This window comes from Porites lutea, chromosome 7 (genome assembly GCF_958299795.1).
Source record: "Porites lutea chromosome 7, jaPorLute2.1, whole genome shotgun sequence".
In the NCBI taxonomy this organism is placed as follows: domain Eukaryota; kingdom Metazoa; phylum Cnidaria; class Anthozoa; order Scleractinia; family Poritidae; genus Porites; species Porites lutea.
This window is the reverse complement of record NC_133207.1, coordinates 30,768,326-30,790,964: the sequence shown is the minus strand read 5'-3', so window position 1 is coordinate 30,790,964 and position 22,639 is coordinate 30,768,326. Positions and strand designations below refer to the sequence as shown.

General features: G+C 37.1%; 3 protein-coding genes across 3 annotated transcripts; 2 read left to right on the top strand and 1 right to left on the bottom strand.

Annotated features, from left to right (window-relative positions):
- The first annotated feature begins 60 nt into the window (after nucleotides 1-60).
- On the top strand, nucleotides 61-9,914 carry LOC140943091 (serine/threonine-protein phosphatase PP1-beta catalytic subunit). The gene is made up of 8 exons (XM_073392150.1): nucleotides 61-144; nucleotides 227-355; nucleotides 3,322-3,552; nucleotides 3,960-4,064; nucleotides 4,156-4,227; nucleotides 4,895-5,046; nucleotides 5,536-5,670; nucleotides 6,178-9,914. Exons 1-8 carry the CDS (start codon nucleotides 93-95, stop codon nucleotides 6,283-6,285), a joined length of 984 nt encoding a protein of 327 aa, XP_073248251.1. The 5' UTR covers nucleotides 61-92; the 3' UTR covers nucleotides 6,286-9,914.
- A 1,675-nt stretch (nucleotides 9,915-11,589) lies between these two features.
- On the bottom strand, nucleotides 11,590-21,728 carry LOC140943065 (DNA replication licensing factor mcm5-A-like). The gene is made up of 17 exons (XM_073392116.1): nucleotides 21,508-21,728; nucleotides 20,953-21,079; nucleotides 20,111-20,239; nucleotides 19,445-19,617; nucleotides 18,603-18,758; nucleotides 18,235-18,322; nucleotides 17,259-17,509; nucleotides 16,243-16,498; nucleotides 15,988-16,053; nucleotides 15,792-15,884; nucleotides 15,621-15,704; nucleotides 14,529-14,641; nucleotides 14,164-14,292; nucleotides 13,556-13,698; nucleotides 13,104-13,192; nucleotides 12,749-12,787; nucleotides 11,590-12,034 (listed from the first exon to the last, which is right to left on the bottom strand). The coding sequence occupies exons 1-17, from the start codon at nucleotides 21,660-21,662 to the stop codon at nucleotides 11,933-11,935; spliced, it is 2,193 nt and encodes a 730-aa protein (XP_073248217.1). The 5' UTR covers nucleotides 21,663-21,728; the 3' UTR covers nucleotides 11,590-11,932.
- A 368-nt stretch (nucleotides 21,729-22,096) lies between these two features.
- On the top strand, nucleotides 22,097-22,429 carry LOC140944777 (pterin-4-alpha-carbinolamine dehydratase-like). The gene has a single exon (XM_073393883.1). The coding sequence runs from the start codon at nucleotides 22,097-22,099 to the stop codon at nucleotides 22,427-22,429; it is 333 nt and encodes a 110-aa protein (XP_073249984.1).
- Nucleotides 22,430-22,639: the final 210 nt, after the last annotated feature.

Below are 22,639 nucleotides of genomic sequence, written 5' to 3'. Positions count from 1 at the left end.
CACGTGAGCTGTTTTGCCAAAAATGGAAAACAATTCCTTATAAGGAGCACACCTCTTATCTGTCGTTGACCAAAAATTATTTGGTAGTTGATATGGCGGAGGGCGAGTTGAATGTGGATAGTATAATATCCCGCTTGTTAGAAGGTTAGGAGACTAAAAACTCTACCTTACTTCATTCAGTTAGCATTTTATAGACTTGATCTAAGCATTACCTTCTTTTCTGCAGCTCGCGGTAGGCCAGGAAAGAGTGTACAACTAGCAGAATCGGAAGTTCGCGGGTTATGCTTGAAATCAAGAGAAATCTTTTTGAACCAACCCATCCTGCTGGAATTAGAGGCTCCTCTTAAAATCTGTGGTGAGCTTGCTTGTGTTATGCACAAATCCTTTCACTGTGTTCTCATTCGATCACAGTAGTTCTCTCATTTGTGAACCGAGTCTTCATTTTGCGAGGAATGCAGAGCAGAGTAAGCTTACAAAGCTTCTCGCGGCTTAGATTTGTCCTCACTCGTCTTACTAGCGCCGGCCGGCTTGAAAAACGCTATATATTCCTGAAAATTAGAGGCTTAAATCTCAATCAGATTTTTTTCGTATCTGTTTCTCGCATTTTGGCATGTGGCACTAAGCAAATAGCGATCTCCTTGTGTTTGGTATTTCAGGATTGGAGTGACCTAGCCTTTTCCGTCAATTTGCGGTAAATCATGAGCACCAAAATTTACAACCAAAAGTTCTAATATGTTCAAAATAAGTAGTTTTAGACTATAGTTTTCTGAGTTATCTAATCATAAAGGCATTAGTATAAAAAATCTTGAGGCTAAAGGAGAATTGTAAAATGTGTTGAGTAATATGCATGACTGCCTCTGTTGTTTTTGGACCTGATAGATAGTATCCTAGTGCTGTTTGGAAAAACAGACTCGAAACAAGTAAACAGGCTTGCTCACGTCTTATTAGAAAGAAAAGAATATCTGACATCTAAGTTGAAATGAAGTAATTTGTAAAATTTCTCCTATTTCCATGAGCTTTACTCCATGTACTCTTTTATGTCTGTTGTCGTTAATTAAGACTAATTTTTCGAGGGAGTTCCCTATTTCAAGTTTATTTTCTTAGACCTCTCTCACTTCATACCCATAGTTATGTTAGGTTTCGTTGATTCCTATGGGGTATGAACTCGATTTTTCCTGTTTACGCACTGTTTACATCATTACATATTGGTGATCGGTGGAAACAGCAGGCTAACGCATAAATATATCCTGTACGATCAGTACGGTTACATCTTCCTGTTGGGTTGTTATGCAGTTTTCATCCTGGGTTGAAATCTTTTCTTGCATGGAAAAGGCAAAGTTTTTCCACCTGTTCAATAAATAGAAGACCAATTGTACAAAGTAATGGTACAGTACATACATTTTCATGTGGCAAGCTACTTTGATTGTTAGTTCATATAGTGTAAACTGTGTTTTAATTATTATAAATGAAAATAATTGAGTGATTCTTTTTTCAAATGCAAATAATGGCAGTATCTTAACTTACCTTGTGAATTTTAATGCTGGTCAACTTACAGTGTTTGAAAGGTGGGTTAATAGAGAAAACCAAAGTGATATTTTTTTGTTTGAAATTTCCGGTGAACTATAGCCTTCTTTTCCTTGTGGTTAGTGTCTACTTTGACATTATGATTACAGATACATTTGAGCAAACTCTGGATATTGCAGTCCCCAGCCTGGCTGATCTTTCTCATCTTGCCAAATGTGTGTAGATTTTGTAAACGCTATGTGAAACACATATTTGTCTGCAAGTTGTTTTGAATTTTTATTTTCATTGGGGAACTATAGGGGTGCTGTTACACAGATAAAAAGAGTTATTTTGCTTTGTTTTTATGGAATCCGTGCCACTGCAAGGCATGTTAATGATATCTGTAAGTAATATTTGCTATTTCTTCCCTCAGCTGTTTCAGTGTCCCTAACTTCTTCAGTTGTTTTTTTTTTGTGCATACATTCAAACAGTAACCTTTATTCATTTTATTTATTGCAGTATATTTATTAAAATTTTTTCTTTCTCAGTGGAGTCTCATAATATTTTACTGTAACTTAATTTTGTTACACACTGTGAAATTTTTATAAGTTAAAGCTGTATGATGTGAACTTGTAGACACAAGAGCTTTCAAACAATAAATTGGTGTTTCAGGTAATTGTACGTGGGATAAAAAGTTAACTACAAGTTCATGTCACTGAGGGCCTTTAGTTATGTGCCATGTCGCTTATACTGCTCACTTCTATGCCAAATGTTGTCTTCATTTGCAAGACAGGACAAGACACTCATCAGCTTCTAAAATGAGCTGTGAAATAGTTCATCATAATAAAATGTAAAGCTTAATAGCTTTTTAAAAGATTAGTCTTAACTAACACGTGTAATCAAGTCTTTTTTTAGGTTCTTATATTTTTCCACTGCTTATCTTTATATTACAATAACATACTGTAACCTTGCAGTGGGTCAAGGTAAATGTCACTAAGATTTCAAGTTGGAGGCTGTATGCAATCAGTTGGTGGGGAACTGAACTGCTAGGAGGTTGTTTTTCCTTTTTTCCCTATGAAAGTAGCCAGGGTCATGCTTCAGGAAGCTGGGAAAAATCCCTGACCCTTGGCTCTTACTGACCTCCCTCAGTGTGATGATATAGATGTCAGTAGTCCATTTGCAAAGACACTCATAAGAATGTAAAGGCACTTAAATCTATGTGATTGTCCTTACATGATATACACTGTGAATGTTTGCTGCACTTGCATTGTTTTAGTGCCTTTCTGTGCCTTCTTTTTTGTCTCTTCCTATAGTTTTCTTTCCCATTGGCTACCTTTCTTGGTTGTTCACAGCAATCTGTAAAGAGGAACTTTATGTATAAACTCTGATCTTAAACTAACACCATCCTTTAAAGTCTCTACTACAACTTTGTACATGTACATGTTAATACAGTTGTTTTTTAATATACGTGTAGTACATGCAGTCAAAAAACCTGTTTGGTACAGTCACTTTTAGGATTGGCCAACTGACCACTTAACACAGCTTGCCAGTTTGATAAAACACCAATATGAAAATAACTATGAAAATATCTCAGACCACAGAATGTTGGCAAGTGACCTTTTAATACAAAATGTAAAGGTGAATGTTTTACATGGGTTTGCTTTGTACAAAATACTTAATTTGGTAAATTAAAGTATAAAACATCCTGTCTTTTCTCACTGTCAAAAACACAGCTGATGTTGACAGTAAAATGGCTACTGTACTGTTATGATTAAATACTTATTTGTGCTAATCTAATATTTTTGAAAATTCCTACAGGTGACATTCACGGGCAGTACACAGATCTTCTCAGGTTGTTTGAATATGGGGGATTTCCTCCAGAGGCAAACTACTTATTTTTGGGTGATTATGTGGACAGAGGGAAGCAGTCTCTAGAAACCATCTGTCTTCTGTTGGCATACAAGATCAAGTATCCAGAAAACTTCTTTCTGTTGCGGGGAAATCATGAATGTGCAAGCATCAACAGAATATATGGCTTCTATGATGAGTGTAAGTAGATTTACCGATATGAAAAACATTTTTGTGTAGTGTAGCAATTTGGTTTTGTATTGGTATTCTACTTTTCCTTTTAGTATCTGTATGTGTTAGCTTTTGATTTTAAATTAGTTGTCAAAATATTTCTTCATTAAATGTATAAAGCGATTAGTTTCTAAAAAACTAACTCTAACGCTGTTACAGTACAGCGTGACATCATTTTAATCAACAGTTGTGCATCAACAAATGGAAAGTGATGTTGCAGCATGCTGAATGAGTAGTAAGCTATTTGGCATTTTTTAAAAGATTGACTGTCATTCAACAAGTTGTAACTTGATAAATGGAGTGCAGCTGTCTATTTTCATTTAACAAAATACAGTTCAAAAAGCAGGCCTGTATATATCCTGTTTTATATTTTGCAGGTAAAAGGCGGTATAACATCAAACTCTGGAAAACATTCACCGACTGTTTTAATTGTTTACCTATTGCTGCTATAGTTGATGAAAAGATATTTTGCTGCCATGGAGGTGAGTGAATTTGAAACATTGAACAGTCTTTTCTAAATTCATTTCATTTAGGAGTTTGTACTAAACACTGTATACCCTTTTTTTTTACCAGGTCTCTCACCAGATTTACAGTCCATGGAACAGATTAGAAGAATAATGAGACCTACAGATGTCCCAGATACAGGTTAGTTAACCATACACTGTTCCACATTCCACTGGCCTTGTGTACAACATGTACAAGGCATAATCATGTTCTGGCACAAATTAACAACAATGCAGGAAAAAAGTGCAGAATAGTGACGCATATGAATATAGTGTTATTCCTCATGAAGCGGTGGTTTATAAATTCATCACATGCACAGCGCGTGGATTGTAATGGCTGCAAACGCAGATGGCCCATGTATATTTCTATATATCTGCTGGTGTGGGCAGCATTGACTTCATTGACAAACTTGTTGTGTTACTTTTGTGGCTGTTTTTGCTATCAAGAAATACTTTGGGTGATGAATTTTCGATAGCAGAAGTGTTTTACAGGGAACGTTGAAGCAATTCCGGCTTTATAACCTTCTTTTGTCACCTTCTTTCTTTCTTTTTTTTCTGTTTTTGGTTTGTTTTGTTGTTTTTTTATAAATATATACCTAAATAACTGTTATTTGATAAAGTGCAATAAACAAAAAGAAAAAGTATTGTGTTTCCAGAGCAAAGATAGTATATTAAATACATTGTACATGATATAAACAATCTGAATTTCTATCATTTCCGACAATTTACTGTGGGAAAACCAGAGTTCCCATTTGATTATTTTCTAAACAACGTTCCCACGAGTTGATGATAGTCTTTCTTTGATTTAGGCCTTCTTTGTGACTTGCTGTGGTCAGACCCTGACAAAGACACCAATGGCTGGGGTGAAAATGATAGAGGTGTTTCTTTCACTTTTGGAGCAGACGTAGTCAGCAAGTTCTTAAACCGCCATGATTTAGACCTCATTTGTAGAGCCCACCAGGTTAGTTAAAATTAAAAGGTAAAGGGCATTTGTAATTTTGGCACATGCACAAAAAATATGCAGTGTCTGTAATAATGGCTCAAGTCTGTCTATTAGGTGCTAACTTGCGTCATGCAAAAGTCAGTCAGTATTACAGTATCACAACCTACATGTATCTACAGTCTTATGGGATTTTTAGATAAGTTTTTAATATCAATGTTTTGTTGTGATATTTTTTCTGTGCAGCTATGGTTTACTGCACAGACTGTTTAAAATGGAAGGGTCTTGAATGATCCCAAAAATGTAAATAACTTTATTAGGCATTTTCTCAAATAAAGAAAGGTTTGTGACGGTCTTGATGGCCATTTGTTTCTACAGTGTATGAAGAAATATTGTCTTTTATTTTTGTAAAAACAATAAATAGTTTTATCAACTGAGTTGTTTAAGTTAAGTCATCTCTGAATCTTAATACACTGTGTTTCACTCCCCACCCCTTTATTCTCTCCTTAGGTTGTAGAGGATGGTTATGAGTTTTTTGCCAAACGACAACTTGTTACATTGTTCTCAGCACCCAATTACTGTGGAGAGTTTGACAATGCGGGTGGAATGATGAGTGTAGACGAAACTCTTATGTGTTCCTTCCAGGTAAGTGTAACACAATAACACTGTGTTTTTTTCTCCCCCTTTAATGCATGAATGCATTGTAAAAATGAACCAGTTGTGCGTTTCTCATACAATGATTATATAATATAGGAACAGTGATGGTTTTCTGTTTTTGGGCCTGATCTGAAACCAACTTAATCACTGGAGACCTGTCAAGACAAGTTTACACATGCAAATATGTGAGAATGACCACAAGCAGCATCCGCAGATGCAGTAACTTGTGGTTAATTCATTGGAACCTTTTGTTCTTTCAAAAGGTTGTAATGTTCAGGAGGCTATTGCAACCGCATATGTTTTTTGTGCTTATGCTTGCATTATGTGTGAAGACCAGTCTAATGACTTCTGTGAATACCAATTTGCAAGGCTACACTGCATGACAGACAGTTGGAATGGCTTCTGACCCCATCATTAATTATTTACACAGACATACTGGTAAATATATTTGTAAGTAACTCAATATCTTGTCATTATTTTCCTTCTCTCGTCTAGATTCTTAAACCATCAGAAAAGAAAGCAAAATACCAGTATGGTGGTTTAAATTCAGGGAGACCTGTTACTCCTCCAAGAGGGCCACAAAAAGCAAAAGGAAAGAAATAGACAATCATCCTTGTGTTTAAAATACTCTGGAAAACAAATGTCACTTCATTGTACCAAGATGGTATGATACACACCAGATGAACTCTTTGTTTGTTTAGTAGTTTGCCTTTATAAGAGATCAGATCCATTCCTCCTTGAAGTTAAGATATTTTTGTTTTCTTTTAATGAGGAGGCAACGTTTTTGTGGTATCCAAGATTCCACATTGTCGTGTTTTTTGGTACCATAGTAATCAGTCACTGATTCTACAACAACAACCTGAAAAAGTTTTTCTACACTTTGGTCTATTTGCGCTGTCAGAATGAACTAACGATAATACATCCCACATAATTATGCATATTAAGCTTCGTTATTTTTGGTTCCAAACCTCATAGAAGTTGAAGTGAGAAATAAGTGTAGTTTGTAAGTTTTCATGCATCACGCACATTTTACCACTGTTTATATTATTTTTATCATTCACTGTTGGAAATGTCAGATGTGTCACAAAAGCTAATCAGCCAGTGATTAGCCAGCCCTCTGCCTTAACAGAATGTCATTGGTTGTTTATCTTTTTTGTCACAGTAAGGCTGATTTTAAAACTAGCGTTGTTTTCATTTTGTGTTTGTATACTAGTAGCCTGTGAACAGCAGACGCATTTCCGGTCGTCGCTTCTCTCCCTCCGAAAAATAGCGTCTGCGAACGCGAGCGGCAAAATGATTTCCGTGACGTAAAACCTTTTGTTTTGATGTAGGCCAATCAGATCAAAGGATAGAATACAGCTTGAGTGACTCCTCGCGACTTCGCGCGCTGAAGTGTCTTGGATTTTGGAGAGAATTACCAAATACGCTTTGGAACGTGAATTTCACGACCATAACAAGGTTTCCTGCGACGTTGAATGCTGACTTCTTTATGAAGCAACTGCTTCGTAAGCTATGAATGTGATGTGGGCCTTTGGTTTCCCTTTATAAAATACGGTAGTACGTGACATAAACAAAACCTGGACAAAATAACCGCTACAGCGAAAGGAAAGCAACATAGCTTAATGACATCGCGCTCAGACTTATTTATTTCAATTTAACCAGCGCTGACAAAAGGTGGTGAATCAATTACACAGACACATCCTTGACTGATTCAGAAATCTCTAACAATCGCTCGTTAATAATTCTAGTATCGCCACAACACTATGATCTGAAATATTATAAACCTGGGCCAGACCCAGCGTGAAATAAACTGTTACAGCAGTAAATAGATCATAGTCAAAATGACATTTCAGCTACGACGCTTCTACTCATCTCACAAAAAACTATGGAAATGAGAACCTTGAAAAGAACATGTATTTAAAGAAATATACCGGAGCAAATATAAAATGCTTTCGATCTGATCAAAGTTCTATCTGAACCAAGAAGCAACCACGCATCGGAAATCAATTACCACATGTCCTACCTTTCAAAGATAAAGGATATCTACTAAAAAATATCTAAAACGGCACACGACAAACTATCGAAGAGTTCTCCAAGGCATACTTTCCTGCCAGGAACCAGAAAGGAACAGAAGCAACAAACGGCATGATGCGTCTACTGTCATTAGGACAGTTATCGTTTCGAATATGATCAAAACAACTACGTCTGATAAATCATTGACTCCGTAGGCAAATAGATGAAAAATGTCCTCTAATCTTTTCTTCGATATGAATCCTCTTGATACTTATTTCGTCAATCAGTCCCACAATCCTGGCAAATTAACTTTCGTAAACGCGTCGTTCTGAGAAACAAGGACGGCTATACAGAAGCCACTTCGTCCTGTCAATTTCGACTTGAAAACATATCCATCGCGCACGATCCTGCGAGAAGTCTCGCGAGTTAGTTCCTTGATTTTAAGAGCTAAACCGCGATTGGCTAAAAATGTTTTACGTCACGGAAATCATTTTGTCGCTCGGGTTCGCAGACGCTATTTTTCAGAGGGAGAGAAGCGACGACCGGAAATGCGTCTGCTGTTCGCAGGTTAGTATGCTAGCTACTTTACAAAAATGTGAAACTGTAATAAATTAAACCTAAAGAAAATCGCTCAGTGTAGGTGCAACTTTTACAGTTGCAAGTAGGTTGAGTGTGTCCGTCAAGGTGAATGTAGTTGTGAATAGGACTGTTGATGACAGATCTGCAAAGAATGCTGGAAAAGGTCAATACAAGCCTGAAATGTTTTTTATGCTTTCTTTTTGCAATAACAAATGTAAAAGTTGATTCTACTACTATGGTGGTCTTATTTATGTTTAATTCTTCATTTGGCAGTTAGTATATGATTTTCATATATTTATCATTTCAACGTAAAAGCACAGCTGTTTTTTTTTGGGGGGGGGGAGGGTAGTGGGGTGGGTAGAGTGTGGCCTCTCTTCCATTACTGGTATTATTACATGTTATATTCCAGTAATTGGTCTTTGAGCCAGGATTTTTGTGGACTCTTGGCCCAGGGGAAAGTCTGTTGACAGCTTTAGACATGTATTTCACACATATCCTTTCATGGACATTTAAGTTTCACTTATAAGACCTGTCATAAGTAAGCACCCTTAAATTTTGGTAGGATTGGAAGATTGGTCTTGAAATGCCCACGAAGGCTCCACTTTATTTTAAATTGTTGTGCCAGTGATTTATATAATTTAACAGTTTAAAAATTAATATCAGAGAGTGAAACTATTAAGAAAGAGATTGCAGCTCTCAGCATTACTGCAGATTTACCTATGTTGTTGCCTTTATGATGAGTATAACTAGCTTTTCTTGTTCTTCTCATTAGACAAGTGAAACTGTCTTCTTCAGTAACTGAAATAATGAAAAGTTTGTCATTTCTAAAATGATTACCATAATAAGTCGTATGTTTTACATTAGTTTCTGAATGGTGCACATTTTTAAGTTTAGTAAAGTGCAGAGAATGTTGAAAGCCGTAGTGAGAACAATTTAATTAATTCAAGTCATTTCATTTGCTGAGTTTATGGAAAAATGTGTTATTTGTCTTCCATGCTACCTTTTGACTCCTCATGCCAATATGAAGATGTGATGTAGCTCTAACTAGTTGTGAGTCTGGACGAAGTCCGATGGTGTGACCATTTAATTCAAATAAAACTTCCTCAGCAGTTATTTTACATAGTAGTATTATTAATTTGAACTTTTCAGTTCTTGGGAAATAAAAGTTATTTTTCTTGAATTTTAGAATTGGCCACATATTAGGCTTGATTTCCATTGTCATTCTTTCATTTATTCCGAAGAAAACCCAAGACATTTATGTTCACAGAGTTTTCATGATCCCAAAATTGTTCAGAGTTAAAACGTTTTCTTTATGTACACCATAAAATGAATAGCTATCCTAGTTACTTCCTGGGTATGCTGTTAAATACCACAGTGGCATTAGTGCACCATCTGGATTGAAACAGTACTGTTACATTTGTCCCCTAATGATTGTATTAAAGTTAACAAAAGAGAACGATAGTGACAAAACTTTATTAAATTTTAAACTATAAGATAACTTGATGATAAGAAAGTTTATACACTCCGACATACTTAAGCTGCATGTGAATAATCTTGTACTTTTGTGACAAACAGTACATAATTTGTAGAATTAATCAAAAAAAATGTCTGGCAACAATAAACTTCTTGCAAACTATCAACAGCAAAGTTTTGTTCTCTATGACTATGCAAAGAGGTCAAGGGTTGGAGCTCAAAGTCGCACTTGTCAGGCCTTCGCAGTCATTGCATTTCAGTGATGTATCCCAGGGGACCATATGACATGAAATGGACTAACTGAACAGAAAAAATAAACTCAGTAGATTTAACAATGAGTTAGTCTCCAGTTACCCTGGGTGCCAGAGGCTTTTCATGTGTGGTTTCCGGTTTCGGTCAAGTTCCCCTTCGCACGTGAAAAAAAACCTCTGGTACCCAGGGTAGTCTCCAGTACCATCACGCCATGTATACACAATCATCAACCAGTCTCGGGCATTCAGTAAAACCTGCATCAATGAAAGTGCAGGTTAAGACCATCCAGGCTGAGATTAAAACCAACGAACACCAGGGCCCAGTTGTTCGAAGACTGATTAGCGCTTAACCCGGGGTTAAATTAATCTGCGTTTCTTTTTCTTGTGTTCAAAAGTATTTTCTTGGTTAATTTTCTCTGTTATGTTTAGAGCTTCCAAACATCAACATGTAGACAGAAAGAATTAAAACTGAAATGCTTTTTAAGCTTTCAAATCCAAATTCAAATCTCGCACTAACCCTGTGTTATCTTAACCCAGCTTTGAACAACTCGACCCTGATGTATAAGAAACAGAAAATACCGGTACAAACCAGGGTATGCTTGAGGGCTACTCAAAACATTTTAGAGTACCTTATAGATATATTGTTTTTATGAGCTAATTTTTAATGTGATTATTGGACCCATCAGGGCCAATAACTCAGTAGTTATAGCCAAGGGCACCTTTAGGACTGGCTCTAACTGTGTTAGAGAGGTTGTAAGCAGTCAGTTGGCCATAGGTCACTGCAAAAATTACCAGAAAATTGTCAGATTTTTTTGGGTAGAGATTGTGAACCTGATGTTCACATCAACCTTTGTTCTTCACATGAATTGCATGTGCAATGGCTGATTTCCAAAAATACCAGAGTAATCTATGAGTAATATTATTGCAGCCATTTTTGTAACAGCTGCACAAAACAATTCAAACTACAGTCATTTAGAAGCCTTGCGCTAGAACCTGTCACTTTCTCTGATTAGAAAGTCCTTCCAACTCAGTTCTCTCTCTGCCAAACTTTTCACGGTGCTAAAAAGACGAAGGTACTAAACTATACTTAGGCCAAATATGCCGAGTATGCAAATTTTTGACAAATTGACGTATTGCACATGCACAAAAGATATTGCAAAAGTAAGGTTTACATGAAGCACCTCCCAAATAGCAATTTAAGAATTATTCGGAATTTCTCAAAATGGCCTCCTCCAGAAGGGTGGCCTTTAACCCTTTAAGCCCCAATATCTACATACAAATTCTCCAAACTGATCTCCATACATTTCCTGTAAGAATTACTTGAGAGAATTTGATAAAAGATCATGGCGTTTTCCCTTTGGTGATCATTTTATTCATTCTCATAACTTTATCTCTTGACAATGTATAGATATTATTAGGAGAAAATTGTTGTTGGTCACTACTCGCACTTAAAGGGTTAAAGACAGGTTTGACTGTATATAGATTTCCTTTTCATTTTGTAGGATATTTTCATTTCCAGTAAAGTGGAAACAAAAACAAAAGAAGAATAAAGGAGTGACTTTACAGCTGAAGAATTCTTTGAAAATTTGCATCAAACATTTTTCTTAAAGTTTATTAACATTCCAAGTACATATACACAAGCAGTCTTTCAAACACAAGCAATCTTTTTCATATTGCAAGTGAAACAGAGATTTAAGATATTCTTGTACTGCATCGTAATGGGAGTAAGTCATGATCAAATCCTTCCCCTTTCAATGTCGGCTAACTCTTGTTGCTCCCACAAAAGGTATGATTTCCCAAGAAAATTATATCATTAGAAAGCACCAGTCTGCATCACTTGTCTGAGTTTTATTACTAAAGTCAGATAGATTTCTGTGAAGCTCCCTTCAGCTTGCGTTATAGTTACAGCAGAACTCAAATCGTCCATGATCTGATCACTTGACTCTGTACAGCACTTTCCTTTGGAACCTATGTTCCAGTTCTCCTCTTCTCAACATGATGTAAATTACTGTGTGGATGGCACGCTCTGAATATTTCTGCAGCAGAGTCAAAACAAAAGTGTCAGAGCATGGGAGTTCTTAAAAAACTCCTATGGTATAAATTCCTATACAGCTGAAATGTGTGGAATAGTGATGTGTTTCTTTCCCCCTGCAAAAATGCTCCTGTAGAGCTTTGAATAAGATATCAAACAAATTTTACCAAGGAGCACTGACCACAAAATTTTTTGGGGTGATTTTTGCAGGCATGGCATTAAAACTTGAAAAAGTTGGCCCAAGTTTTTTAAGTTCCAGTCCGAATCCATCCCTGTCATCCGTTTGCAACAGACAACAGGAAACAGTTTCAATGACTTAATAGTCTTTGATAAAAAAACTGGACCATTATTTTTGGAATTCAACTGATGCAAATAAAGTTTTAGCTTTTTAAAAAGGTAGCGTGAAATGGCCTTTAAGGAATCTCCAAATAAACCACCTGGGAAAACTGATTTTGTCATGTTTGGATGGACATTGAACTGAACTCCTATTCTGTAAATATATTTAGACCTAAATCAGCATTGAGCTAATTTTTAAGAAGAGCAAGAGTTTCAAGAGCTCCTGGTTGGAGTAAAGTAACCGATATTGTATCAACAAGGTTTGAAAGAATATTTCTTTAATTTCTTCAATTAATGGGAAAGAAAAAGCCGACTCCACTGGGCAAAATAGGCTTTGCTTTTATCAGCCATCATACCTAGAGTCTTTTAAATGTTTGCTTACCTGCTTTGCAAAATCTTGAATTATTCTCTGCTCAGACACCTATGAAAATAGAAGGCTTACATTAATAATAATATTGGTAGCTTGTTATTGTTGTAAATGGGAGTTTATTTAAATATCAACAGATAAGTGTCAACTGCTTGATTATCTGTAGATCTGGCCGGTTTTGGGCTAACAGCACACAGAGAGACTTGCACACACTCAAGTCCTGATCAAAATACATTCATTGTTTATTGCTAAAATCAATGTTGTTTTTATACACATAATTGGTAGCTAAATCATAGCAAGTCATGTTCCATTGCACAAAGCAATTAACACCTGTAAAATATTTTGCTTCCTATAGAATATTTAACTTCACCTGTGTTCCAATGGCAAATCTCTTCTTGATTTGCTTTTCAATCTGTCTGACTTCTTCCACATCTTGTTCTGGGGTAAAATCCTCTGCTCCTAATAATAATGATGCAAAACACCAAGGTATTGGTTGAAAGGGTTAGTTACCCTAGTTGTCTATCTGCTGTGAATTCCAAATTGAGAATCACAAAAATGTATGCCAAACCAACATCAACATTTTTGTCCTTGATAAATTAATTGTGACAGCAAAATTTTTTCCTAACCTACCAGGCAACAGGTAGCCTCAGAAATGATGGACAAAGAAACAGCATACCTCCCCTTGGAAGGCCTCTACAATGCCCTGAATGAAGGAGGGGTAGGCATGGATTGAATGAACAAGATGGGGCCATGTGTGCTTTGCTTTCAGCTTCTAAAGCTATCTTAAAATGGTACTCACTCAAATACAAGATTTTGGTTTACCTGAAAGGCTTCCTGACATGGCAGCATCTAATGTTGACACTTGGAACAGTCTCAGGGCTTCTTCAACATGCGCTGCTGTTGCAAAAGGCAGTAACCTCATCTTAGCAAGTGACTCTGAAATCCTGATGATTGCTTCTAGTTGCCTGAAAGATAATTAAATTATCGGTGACAGGAACTTATAAACATGCAGTTCTAGCGTATAATGGTGTAAAATTAAAGGCAGCATATAAGGGTCAAAGCATGAGCCACAGGATACCCAAGGTGGGTTAACAGGATGGGCATTCAAAACTACTATGGCAGGAAAAATTTGAAGACCTCTTTTTGTTAGAGGGTTTAGAGGTTGGCTTTTTTGATGAAAAATTTGCAGGGCTCAAGAAATGTCCCATCCATAGATTTTCCTGTAATGCAAGTAACTATTCTTTCTTGATCACTTGCCGATTCCAGCCCTAAGCAAGGAAAATATTAGCCATGCTTGTACAAAGGGCAAGGTAAAATTCAAATTGTTTTCAAAACCTGTTTTTGCAAAGACGTTTTTTGTGGTTTAAGTACAGGAAAAAGAGAGAAGACATTACACCCTCACCCCTTATTAGGCTCTAGAAAAATCTTACCTAACAGTGATAGGGATGTTAATCTTTTTCTCTGCATCTCGCTCATAATCTCGAGCCCCACTTCGCATTAGGACATAACGATTCTTCAGCATCTGTGCAGCTTCCTCAGACAGCCTGGGACCACATTTGCTACAACAAAAGAGATAATATGTGATTTATAGCAGACTTTAGAATGCAAGATTAGGGGCTAAAAATCAAGTGGTAAAATGACTTCACAAAAATAAGGAAGATAGTGACATGTTAAGAATTACTCAAAAAATTAATAATAATATTACGATGTAACAAGCACTTTGCACTTTGACTAAAACCTTCCAAGACCCAAATTCTGGAAACCCTGCTTTCAAAATATGTTTAAGAATTCTTACTTGCGACAGTAGCCAATATACTTCTTTAAGAAGTTCAGACTCAGTTCTCCTTCTTGTGCTTGTCCAGTTTGAGCTGCATTAAGATGGACTTGCATCACGTGTTTGGCAAGGTGCTGTGTGGTGAGAGCAGACAAGTTATCACTAAGCGTGAATTGTTCAAAGGGGAGTGAAATAACACATTGTTATCACAGTCATCATCATTATTTTTAGCAAAACTTTTTCCTATCAAGGTGCTGTTTAAAGCATCATCAGCTTCATCATCTTGTGTCTTGCCATCTTATTCCTTAGCCTTCATCTTGTCTGATCCATCTCGTGTGGTGGTGGGGTGATAAGTGAGGCTTTGTGCTTTTTTTGCGAGTAACCTTGAAGTTGCTAATTGCCTGCCACAGGGCTGTGTCCCCCCCCTTATTACGCAATCCAGTTGTTTGTTCATTACGACTGCGTGCTTTATTTAGTTTCGTGACTTTTCATGGGGTTTTCCTTTTTAAGCGAATATATAGTGACATTAATTAATAATTATAAATTAATTATTATATTATTTTAATAACACTAAAGAAGATTTCTCATGGAAACCCAAGAAAATAAATTTCAAATAAGAAATCTCATCATATGAAATTTTATCTATGTTTTCTCAATTCCTGTGAAATTTGAAATTTATTTTTCAGGTTCCCATTAGTATTATATCAAATATAACAACAATCTGTACCAGAATAATTTAAACCATATTACATTTTTCAAGGGCTATAAATTTTATAGCCCTTGAAAAATGTAATATGGTTTAAACTATTCTGTTACAGGTTTTTGTCCACTGAAAATGAAAACTTATACTGATGGATTCTGTCTTAATGTGTGTGCACATGATGGGGGGCGGGGTGGGTGGACTGATGATGGGAGGATGTCTGAAAAGGAAAAAACTTTTAAGAAGCTGGGATCTCATTATTTTCACAATGTGTCACACAGTCAAGTAAAATAAACAGGGTTTATCTGTATCATCATCTGAACACCAGCAAGACATCATTGTCACTAATATTCTCACTACTGATTTATGATCTTCATAATTTCGTTTAACTGACTTCTGACAAAATAACTCACCATGTCTTTGCTTTGTTCATGTTCGTCCTTCACAATGAAGATCATATCAAAACGGGACAATATAGTTGGCATGAAGTCTATGTTCTAAAGACAAAAAAGAATGATGATTTATTTTTATGGGATCACCAAAACACAGCTGCAATAGTAAAGGCTAACAACAAATGCCCTCACCTCCTCTCCTTTTGTTTCATCCCAGCGGCCAAAGACAGAATTTGCTGCCGCTAGCACAGAGCACCTTGAGTTCAACGTTGTGGTAATTCCAGCCTAAACATCATGTAAAATAATAACAAATCATTCAGGTAACAACAACAATAATAGTGGTGAAACTCCACGGACTACACTTGTATAAAAAAGAATTACTTCTTACTTTGGCAATTGAGATGGTCTGTTGCTCCATGGCCTCGTGAATGGCCACACGGTCATCTTCACGCATCTGTAAATAAAATCAATAAATTATTATTTGAGAAACAATAATTAGCATTATACTCTCACAAAGGTTGGTTAGTCTTGTGCTGTACGTGACAACTGGATCAGCGATTGGTCTTCTAAGACAGAAATTTAGTTTTCAGAACACATTATTGCTGTGACTTAAAAAATAGTAAGAATTAAGAATAATGGTCACCTTGTCAAACTCATCAATGCAAACCACACCACCATCAGCAAGTACCATAGCCCCACCCTCCATGATGAAGTTACGGGATGCAGGGTCCCTCATGACAGATGCTGTCAAACCTGCGGCACTGCTTCCTTTGCCTGATGTGTAAACACCAATAGGAGAGACCTTTTCAACAAACTTCAGCAGCTGACTTTTGGCGGTACCAGGGTCACCCAATAAAAGAACATTGATATCACCACGCCTAGTCAATCCATCAGGAAGCCTAAAGATAAAAAAGAGGGCAAAATTAGAGAAAGACCAATAAGTTATTTTCTGGAGAGAAGAACTCAGCATGGATTTTAATTTGGGGCCACAGTATGGTGCTGGAACTTTGAAACCCCAACTCCACATCACATGTTTCAGTATCAGTTTTAAAACCCTAACGTAGACATTAACAAAATTATTCCTATTCACAGACTCTGTGATTTCTCTATCCTGTCGCAGACAATCACAGTGGCACATAATATCGATAGCTTATTATTATTTGAGAATCTTGAGTCACTACTGTAGCGCACACCAATTTAAGGAAGCAGTGTCCTGTTGGAAGGTCCCTGGGAAAAGAGAATCCCTCTAGCAGCCTATAGAGGGAGGCTATGCCTGAAAGGGGCACATCCTTTTTCAGGTTTCAGGAATATAAAGCAGTAGGGATTTCATTAGGGTTGAAGTGGGGATATATGTCATTACAGTGTGTGAAAGACAGCTGAGAAAATAACAACAAGAAAACTTGAAATCTTGGTTTAGTGATATATTCATATTTTAAAGACATTATCACATTTATCGCATTTTAAAGAGGTTTTTTTGTCAATAAAAGGTATATGAAAGGGAAACCTTTTTTGTCAAAAATGGTATATTATAAGAGGGTAACAGGTTGCCCCCCCCCCCCCCGCTGGGGTGGAGCCTCCCTGTCTAAAACTTTGGGGGAAAGTCCTAGCTTTGGGGTAATTATGTCTGATCACCGTATAAGTCTTGTAAAATTAAATTACCTTTTTCGAGAACCTCCAAACAGTAAACATGAAATTGCCTTCTTAACATCTTCACTGCCATAGATGAATGGAGCAATACTCTTTGCTATTGTCTCAAAAGCATCAGGTCTGCTAGCAAATCTGTTAAATTCCTCTTCCTCAAGTGGATTGAGTGGTGCCCCAGTGCTGCGCCCTGGACCTTCTGTGTCTACCTGAATGCCGACAACACGGAGGTATGGCTTCCTTATACCCACACCCACTGAATCCCTGTCCTGAGAGAAATTGTAAATAGTAAATTGTAAGTATCTTATTATCCACTCATGGTGTTCATTAGGCATCAGAGATAGGAGAATTCTCTGATTACTATGCAGAATTCTAGGGTTATAGTTTGGTAGCCTATGACAATTTTTTATTCAGACGTGGAGCTCCTTTAAAATAATCTCCTGTAATTGTACACCTTTACACCATTCTCCTGCTATGAAAATTCTTAATAAAAACCCTGTTCACTCCCTTCAGGTCTTATCAGGGATAATTTACAACACTAGTTGGAGGACTTTTGCTAAACTGCGTAAGGTGCAGTTTACGAGTAACGAAGAAATGAGTAATGATGCACCCTATGTGAGTGTGAATTTGAGATAGACCACTACACCGAGGACTATCTCCTTTACTCTTTACAAACAGTGCCTGGGCTCTTTAACTTCTAGCAGACTTTATTAAAATGTGCGAGGGTTGTGAGACAGGACCTAAGGTTTAACATCCTTATCCGAGAAGACTACAAAGTCTACCCATTTGCACATGTTATTACATAAACAGCACTTTCCCCTCAGTTGTTTTAAGACCCTGAGTGTTAATCCAGCTGGGGTTTGAACCTTTCATTCTGCAAACTGTGCTTATCCAATTGAGCTAACTGGATAGGTGAAATACAGTTAACTGCTATCTGTTGTCTATAAGAGGCAACTAAGTTTGTCTTTACTCCTTTCACTTCATTAAATGTTACCTTGTCTGCCTTTTGAGCAACTTTCTTTATTGAATATATCCCCATCACCGTAACTCTGTTACCAGGAACTACCTTCTCTGTCAAATACCTAAATGTAAAACAACAAAGATTTAAAATTTACATAGTTATAATAATAATGCAAGAAGGGTTCATTCCTTTACATGCTTGGGCTGTAAAGATTTATCAGCCTTTTCTTTTGAAAAGCTTCAGGGCCAGCTACTCCAATTCGACAGGAAAGAAAGAACCTTGCATAGTTCATCTTCTTTTCATGGTTTTTGTTGTCCACACTAGAACTCAAGCAACAGCTCTTGAACTGTTTCTCAGGATGTTGCGAAAGGTGCTCCATTGAATGCAGAACAATATTTTACCTGTCGCAGTACAACTGCATATGTCGCGGCATTTCTCCATTAGGCACAGCATCTGGAGATTCTTGCAGTTTTAGTACTTGGAAATCAACACATTTACATTTATCTGGCATGATATAAAATGGATCCAAAGGGCAGGGTGGACGGCCAGCTTGGTCACTGAAAAATAAATTTAGTCAACATTAATGAAGGTACAAACTTTCCCTTTTTTAACAGTCAATATTGTTCTTTTGCTCTTATTTTTATGTGGAAGTGCAGTATCAGTAGGCATACTAGATCTCAAGTCTAAAGGACTGTTTCATGCTCTGGACATACAATCTGGATCTTGTTATTTCCTTAGACAAGAATCTCTCAGTGTTCCCCTAATGTAATGCCCCTCAACCTCCACAATGTACTTTTATAAAAAAAGATGATAATTTATACCACTGGTGAAAACTTTGCAATCATTGACCATCATCCCATTGGGGGAGGGGAGGGTGTGTACTCCCTAATAATAATGCCATATAGGTGCATGAAGCCCCAAAGGGTGTTGTTTCTGATCGTCTAAATTTGGGTATAGATTTCAATCATTTGGGCGTCTTTGGAAGCAGGGTCTAGAATATTGATATTTCTCTCTTAGAAAACCAGTTCAAGCCAGGCTACAGAGAGTCAGATAATTTAGTTTACAAAAGACAAAGATTTCAGGAAGCATGTACACACCCCACCTTAATTTTCTATATCTAATACTTTTTGTCACTTAGTACTACGTAAATCAGGTAACTCATTGCATCCATATTGGCCTTCTGCATCTTGTTTATTCTTAAGCTATTTTACACATATTTTATTGAAATTACAAGACCCTCTACCTTGGACATTTACGTGGCATGGCATATCCTTCCAGACCAGGCTTGAGAGGAATGTTAGAGATGGTGTTACGACAAGAACGACACTGGATGGTGATGTTGGTTGCCTTGGCGCGAATAGCTGAAGCACTGATTATGATACCAGGAATCTTTACAAGTTTGGCCATTTGTTCAGACTAAAATAATAATAATATTAAAATAATAAGTCACATAGATATATATAGATCGAAGAGCTTGGTCATAAATGATACCAAGTGGAAAATTGATAGCACATTAGATCATATACCCATGTATTTTGCGCTATATAAATAATAAAGTTAAAGCTCTGACCATTTCGGCCTTTGGCTCGTGTGTGCCTTTACCTTACCTTTTTTCCTCAGTAGTATGCAGAATTTTGTCTGTGGCATTTGATTCAATAGGAAAGCATAGTTTCCAAATTTTTTTTGCCAGTTTCTGATAATATTTTTCAAGATAATACGTATTCAAAAAAACGTGTTGGCATTCTTTACAAACTCTTGTTGAAATTGGAAGTTCCCTGATTCAATCAAATCAATGAAGTAACACAAACCAACGTTGATATGAATAACAAAGGTATCTAATCTGTTTAAGTCACTAACTCATGGAGGTTGGACGTCGTGACGCAGTGTTTATTCAAAACCATATACTTGCCCTAAGCTCCCTGACACTCATAGGATTAGCATCTGACTTCAACGTTATTTGAATGTCTTGAACCTCTTCTTCTCCCAGTGGCCTTGGCTTTGTTACTTCATCTGCCATCTCCTTTGCAGCATCTTCAAACTACATGTAGTTAAATCACAACATCAGGCTAGTTCATTGTCCACAGTGATTAGTGGAGGGAGGGGGAGGGGGGCTGTGCTGCCCATGTCTCCAAATGTAGGCTTTGTTTAATACTCTGGTTTGTAAACAGGGCATACTTTAACCAAATACCAGGGATATATTTGTCTTTTCTCAGGGCTGTGCTCTAGCAGTGCCCAGTGGTCCATGGCGCCTAATTTTTTTTCATACAAACCCTATGCTGGACACCCTGGATTTCAGAGGTTCAGAGAACTGGGCTCAATTGAATATTTTTCTTAGAGTACAGCCTTGCTTCTGTTATTTTGGGTAGTCAGAACCCTTTCTGGGAAAATTCTTGAACATGGATACCACAAATCAATTCCTTTTTGGGTAGCACGTTCTCAGTTTAATATCGCCCACCCTTCAAATGTCAAAATTTGTATCACTTTTCATCATTTTTTTTACAATGTTGGAAAAAAATATAATAATGTTAGGGAGTTTAAGATAAAAGGCTGATCGAAGTGTCTAGCCACAAACAGTTAACATAACAAAACAGCCACTAGGAAAGCAACCACAGACCTCCAGGCAACAACTTGAATTGGAGCCCACTTTTACCAGGCCAGTGGGGTTCAAGTGTTCTAAATCTAAATTCAAGTCACGATGACTGGAAACATCGGTTCAGTTTCAAATCAATGTTTTTAAGGTGCAAAACTTACCAGAGGAAGGAATTCTGCAGGACTCTTTGTAAGTTTATCAGCAAGTTGTTCGTCATAGCTGGTCAGATCCTGCAGATCAACTTCAAGGTAATAATGGCCAAGATTGTAATGCCTTTTGAGTTGATCGCTAGAATAAGAAACACGGATCGAGTAAAAACTTTTGCCTAAGCAAGCTTACAAACGTCATATTCTCACTGTATTCTTTACCACAGATCTCAGTCAAAGATTCCCAAAAAAACACCAAATCTTCTCCTCTGTTAGAGATTTTTCCTCATTCGATCGAAAACTTAAATGCCAAAAGAAAAACCAAGATTTTTTAACGATCAGCCAGAGTAATATTTTCCAGAGCACATGTTTGCATCCTCGTCCAAATTAACAGTTCTATATTATGTGACTTAAAGCGCATAATTTAGAAATTCCGCGAGTGAATTTTGTCAATCAAACAGACTTTTTCCATTCAAACGATTATAAATGAAGGTACAATGCAATGATCGAGGCTTGTTTTCTAGACAAGCAAAAGATCCACGCTGTTTAGGCAAGCGCCATTTTGTTTACCGGTATGGATAGCTGAAGGTTCCCTCGTGAAATTCGCGAATGAATTCCCTGAATCTCTTCCTTGCGCTGATTCTGTTGACTTCTCGATCATCTGTTTGCTCTTCAGAGCCAAATGCATCGCTGAAGTATACGGGGCGTTCGTCAAATCCAGACATTTTTACAAAGTTTTCATCAACTGAATGCTTGTTCGCCGCTTGCTTCTTCCCGGGAAGGATAAAATTTGGCGGGAAAACTCTGCCTGCTCTTCACGTGATTGGCTAGAGATGTCACATGGGAAAATTATCTCAGTGAATACAATTTTTATCTTGTCGGGGGTGCAGGAAGTCTTTCGTTTTAGCGGAAGAGTGGCAATTTCTTTTTTTTGAGAAATAATTTGTTCACTGTTACCATTTTTTATTGTTCAAACAATGATTTAAGCTATACCTTTTCGACTTTTCACGAATTATGATCAAAAAACGCAAAGTAAAGAAAACAACCCTCCCCTCCCTGAATCTTTCCGATTAGTGGAAAAGGCGCTAAAATTATAATCGATCGCCATAACTTCAGAGCGTCTTTGTACTTTTTTGTGCAGAACTCAAGAAACTAAGTCATGTCAGCTCCTAAACGGCAGAAACTCGACGAAGAAGAAAGAAACACAAGTCTTCCCTCATTACGAAAGGCTGGGTGGGCTGAAGTGGAGGGCAGAGACGCCATTCAGAAGGAATTTCTGTTCAAGGATTTCAACCAGGCATTTGGATTTATGACACGTGTGGCATTGAAAGCAGAAAAGATGGATCATCATCCCGAGTGGTTTAACGTGTACAACAAAGTACAGATCACCCTGAGTACACACGACTGCAGTGGTTTATCTGATAACGATGTCCAACTGGCCAACTTCATCGAAACCGCCGCTGAGTCGATTGCAAATTCAAACGATGAGTGAACTTGTGATTCATCGTGAATGCCATATTAACTCATGACTTTCACTGGAGAAAATTAAACCTGGGAAGATACTTTGTAATCCCCCAAAAAGATTATTTTAAGGAAATGTTTTGACTCGCGGACTATTTGTATTTGCGCTTCAAAATTACATTTTTATTTTTTTTTTAAAACTGTTTGCATACATTATGAGGTGTATCATAGGTTTGAGTCA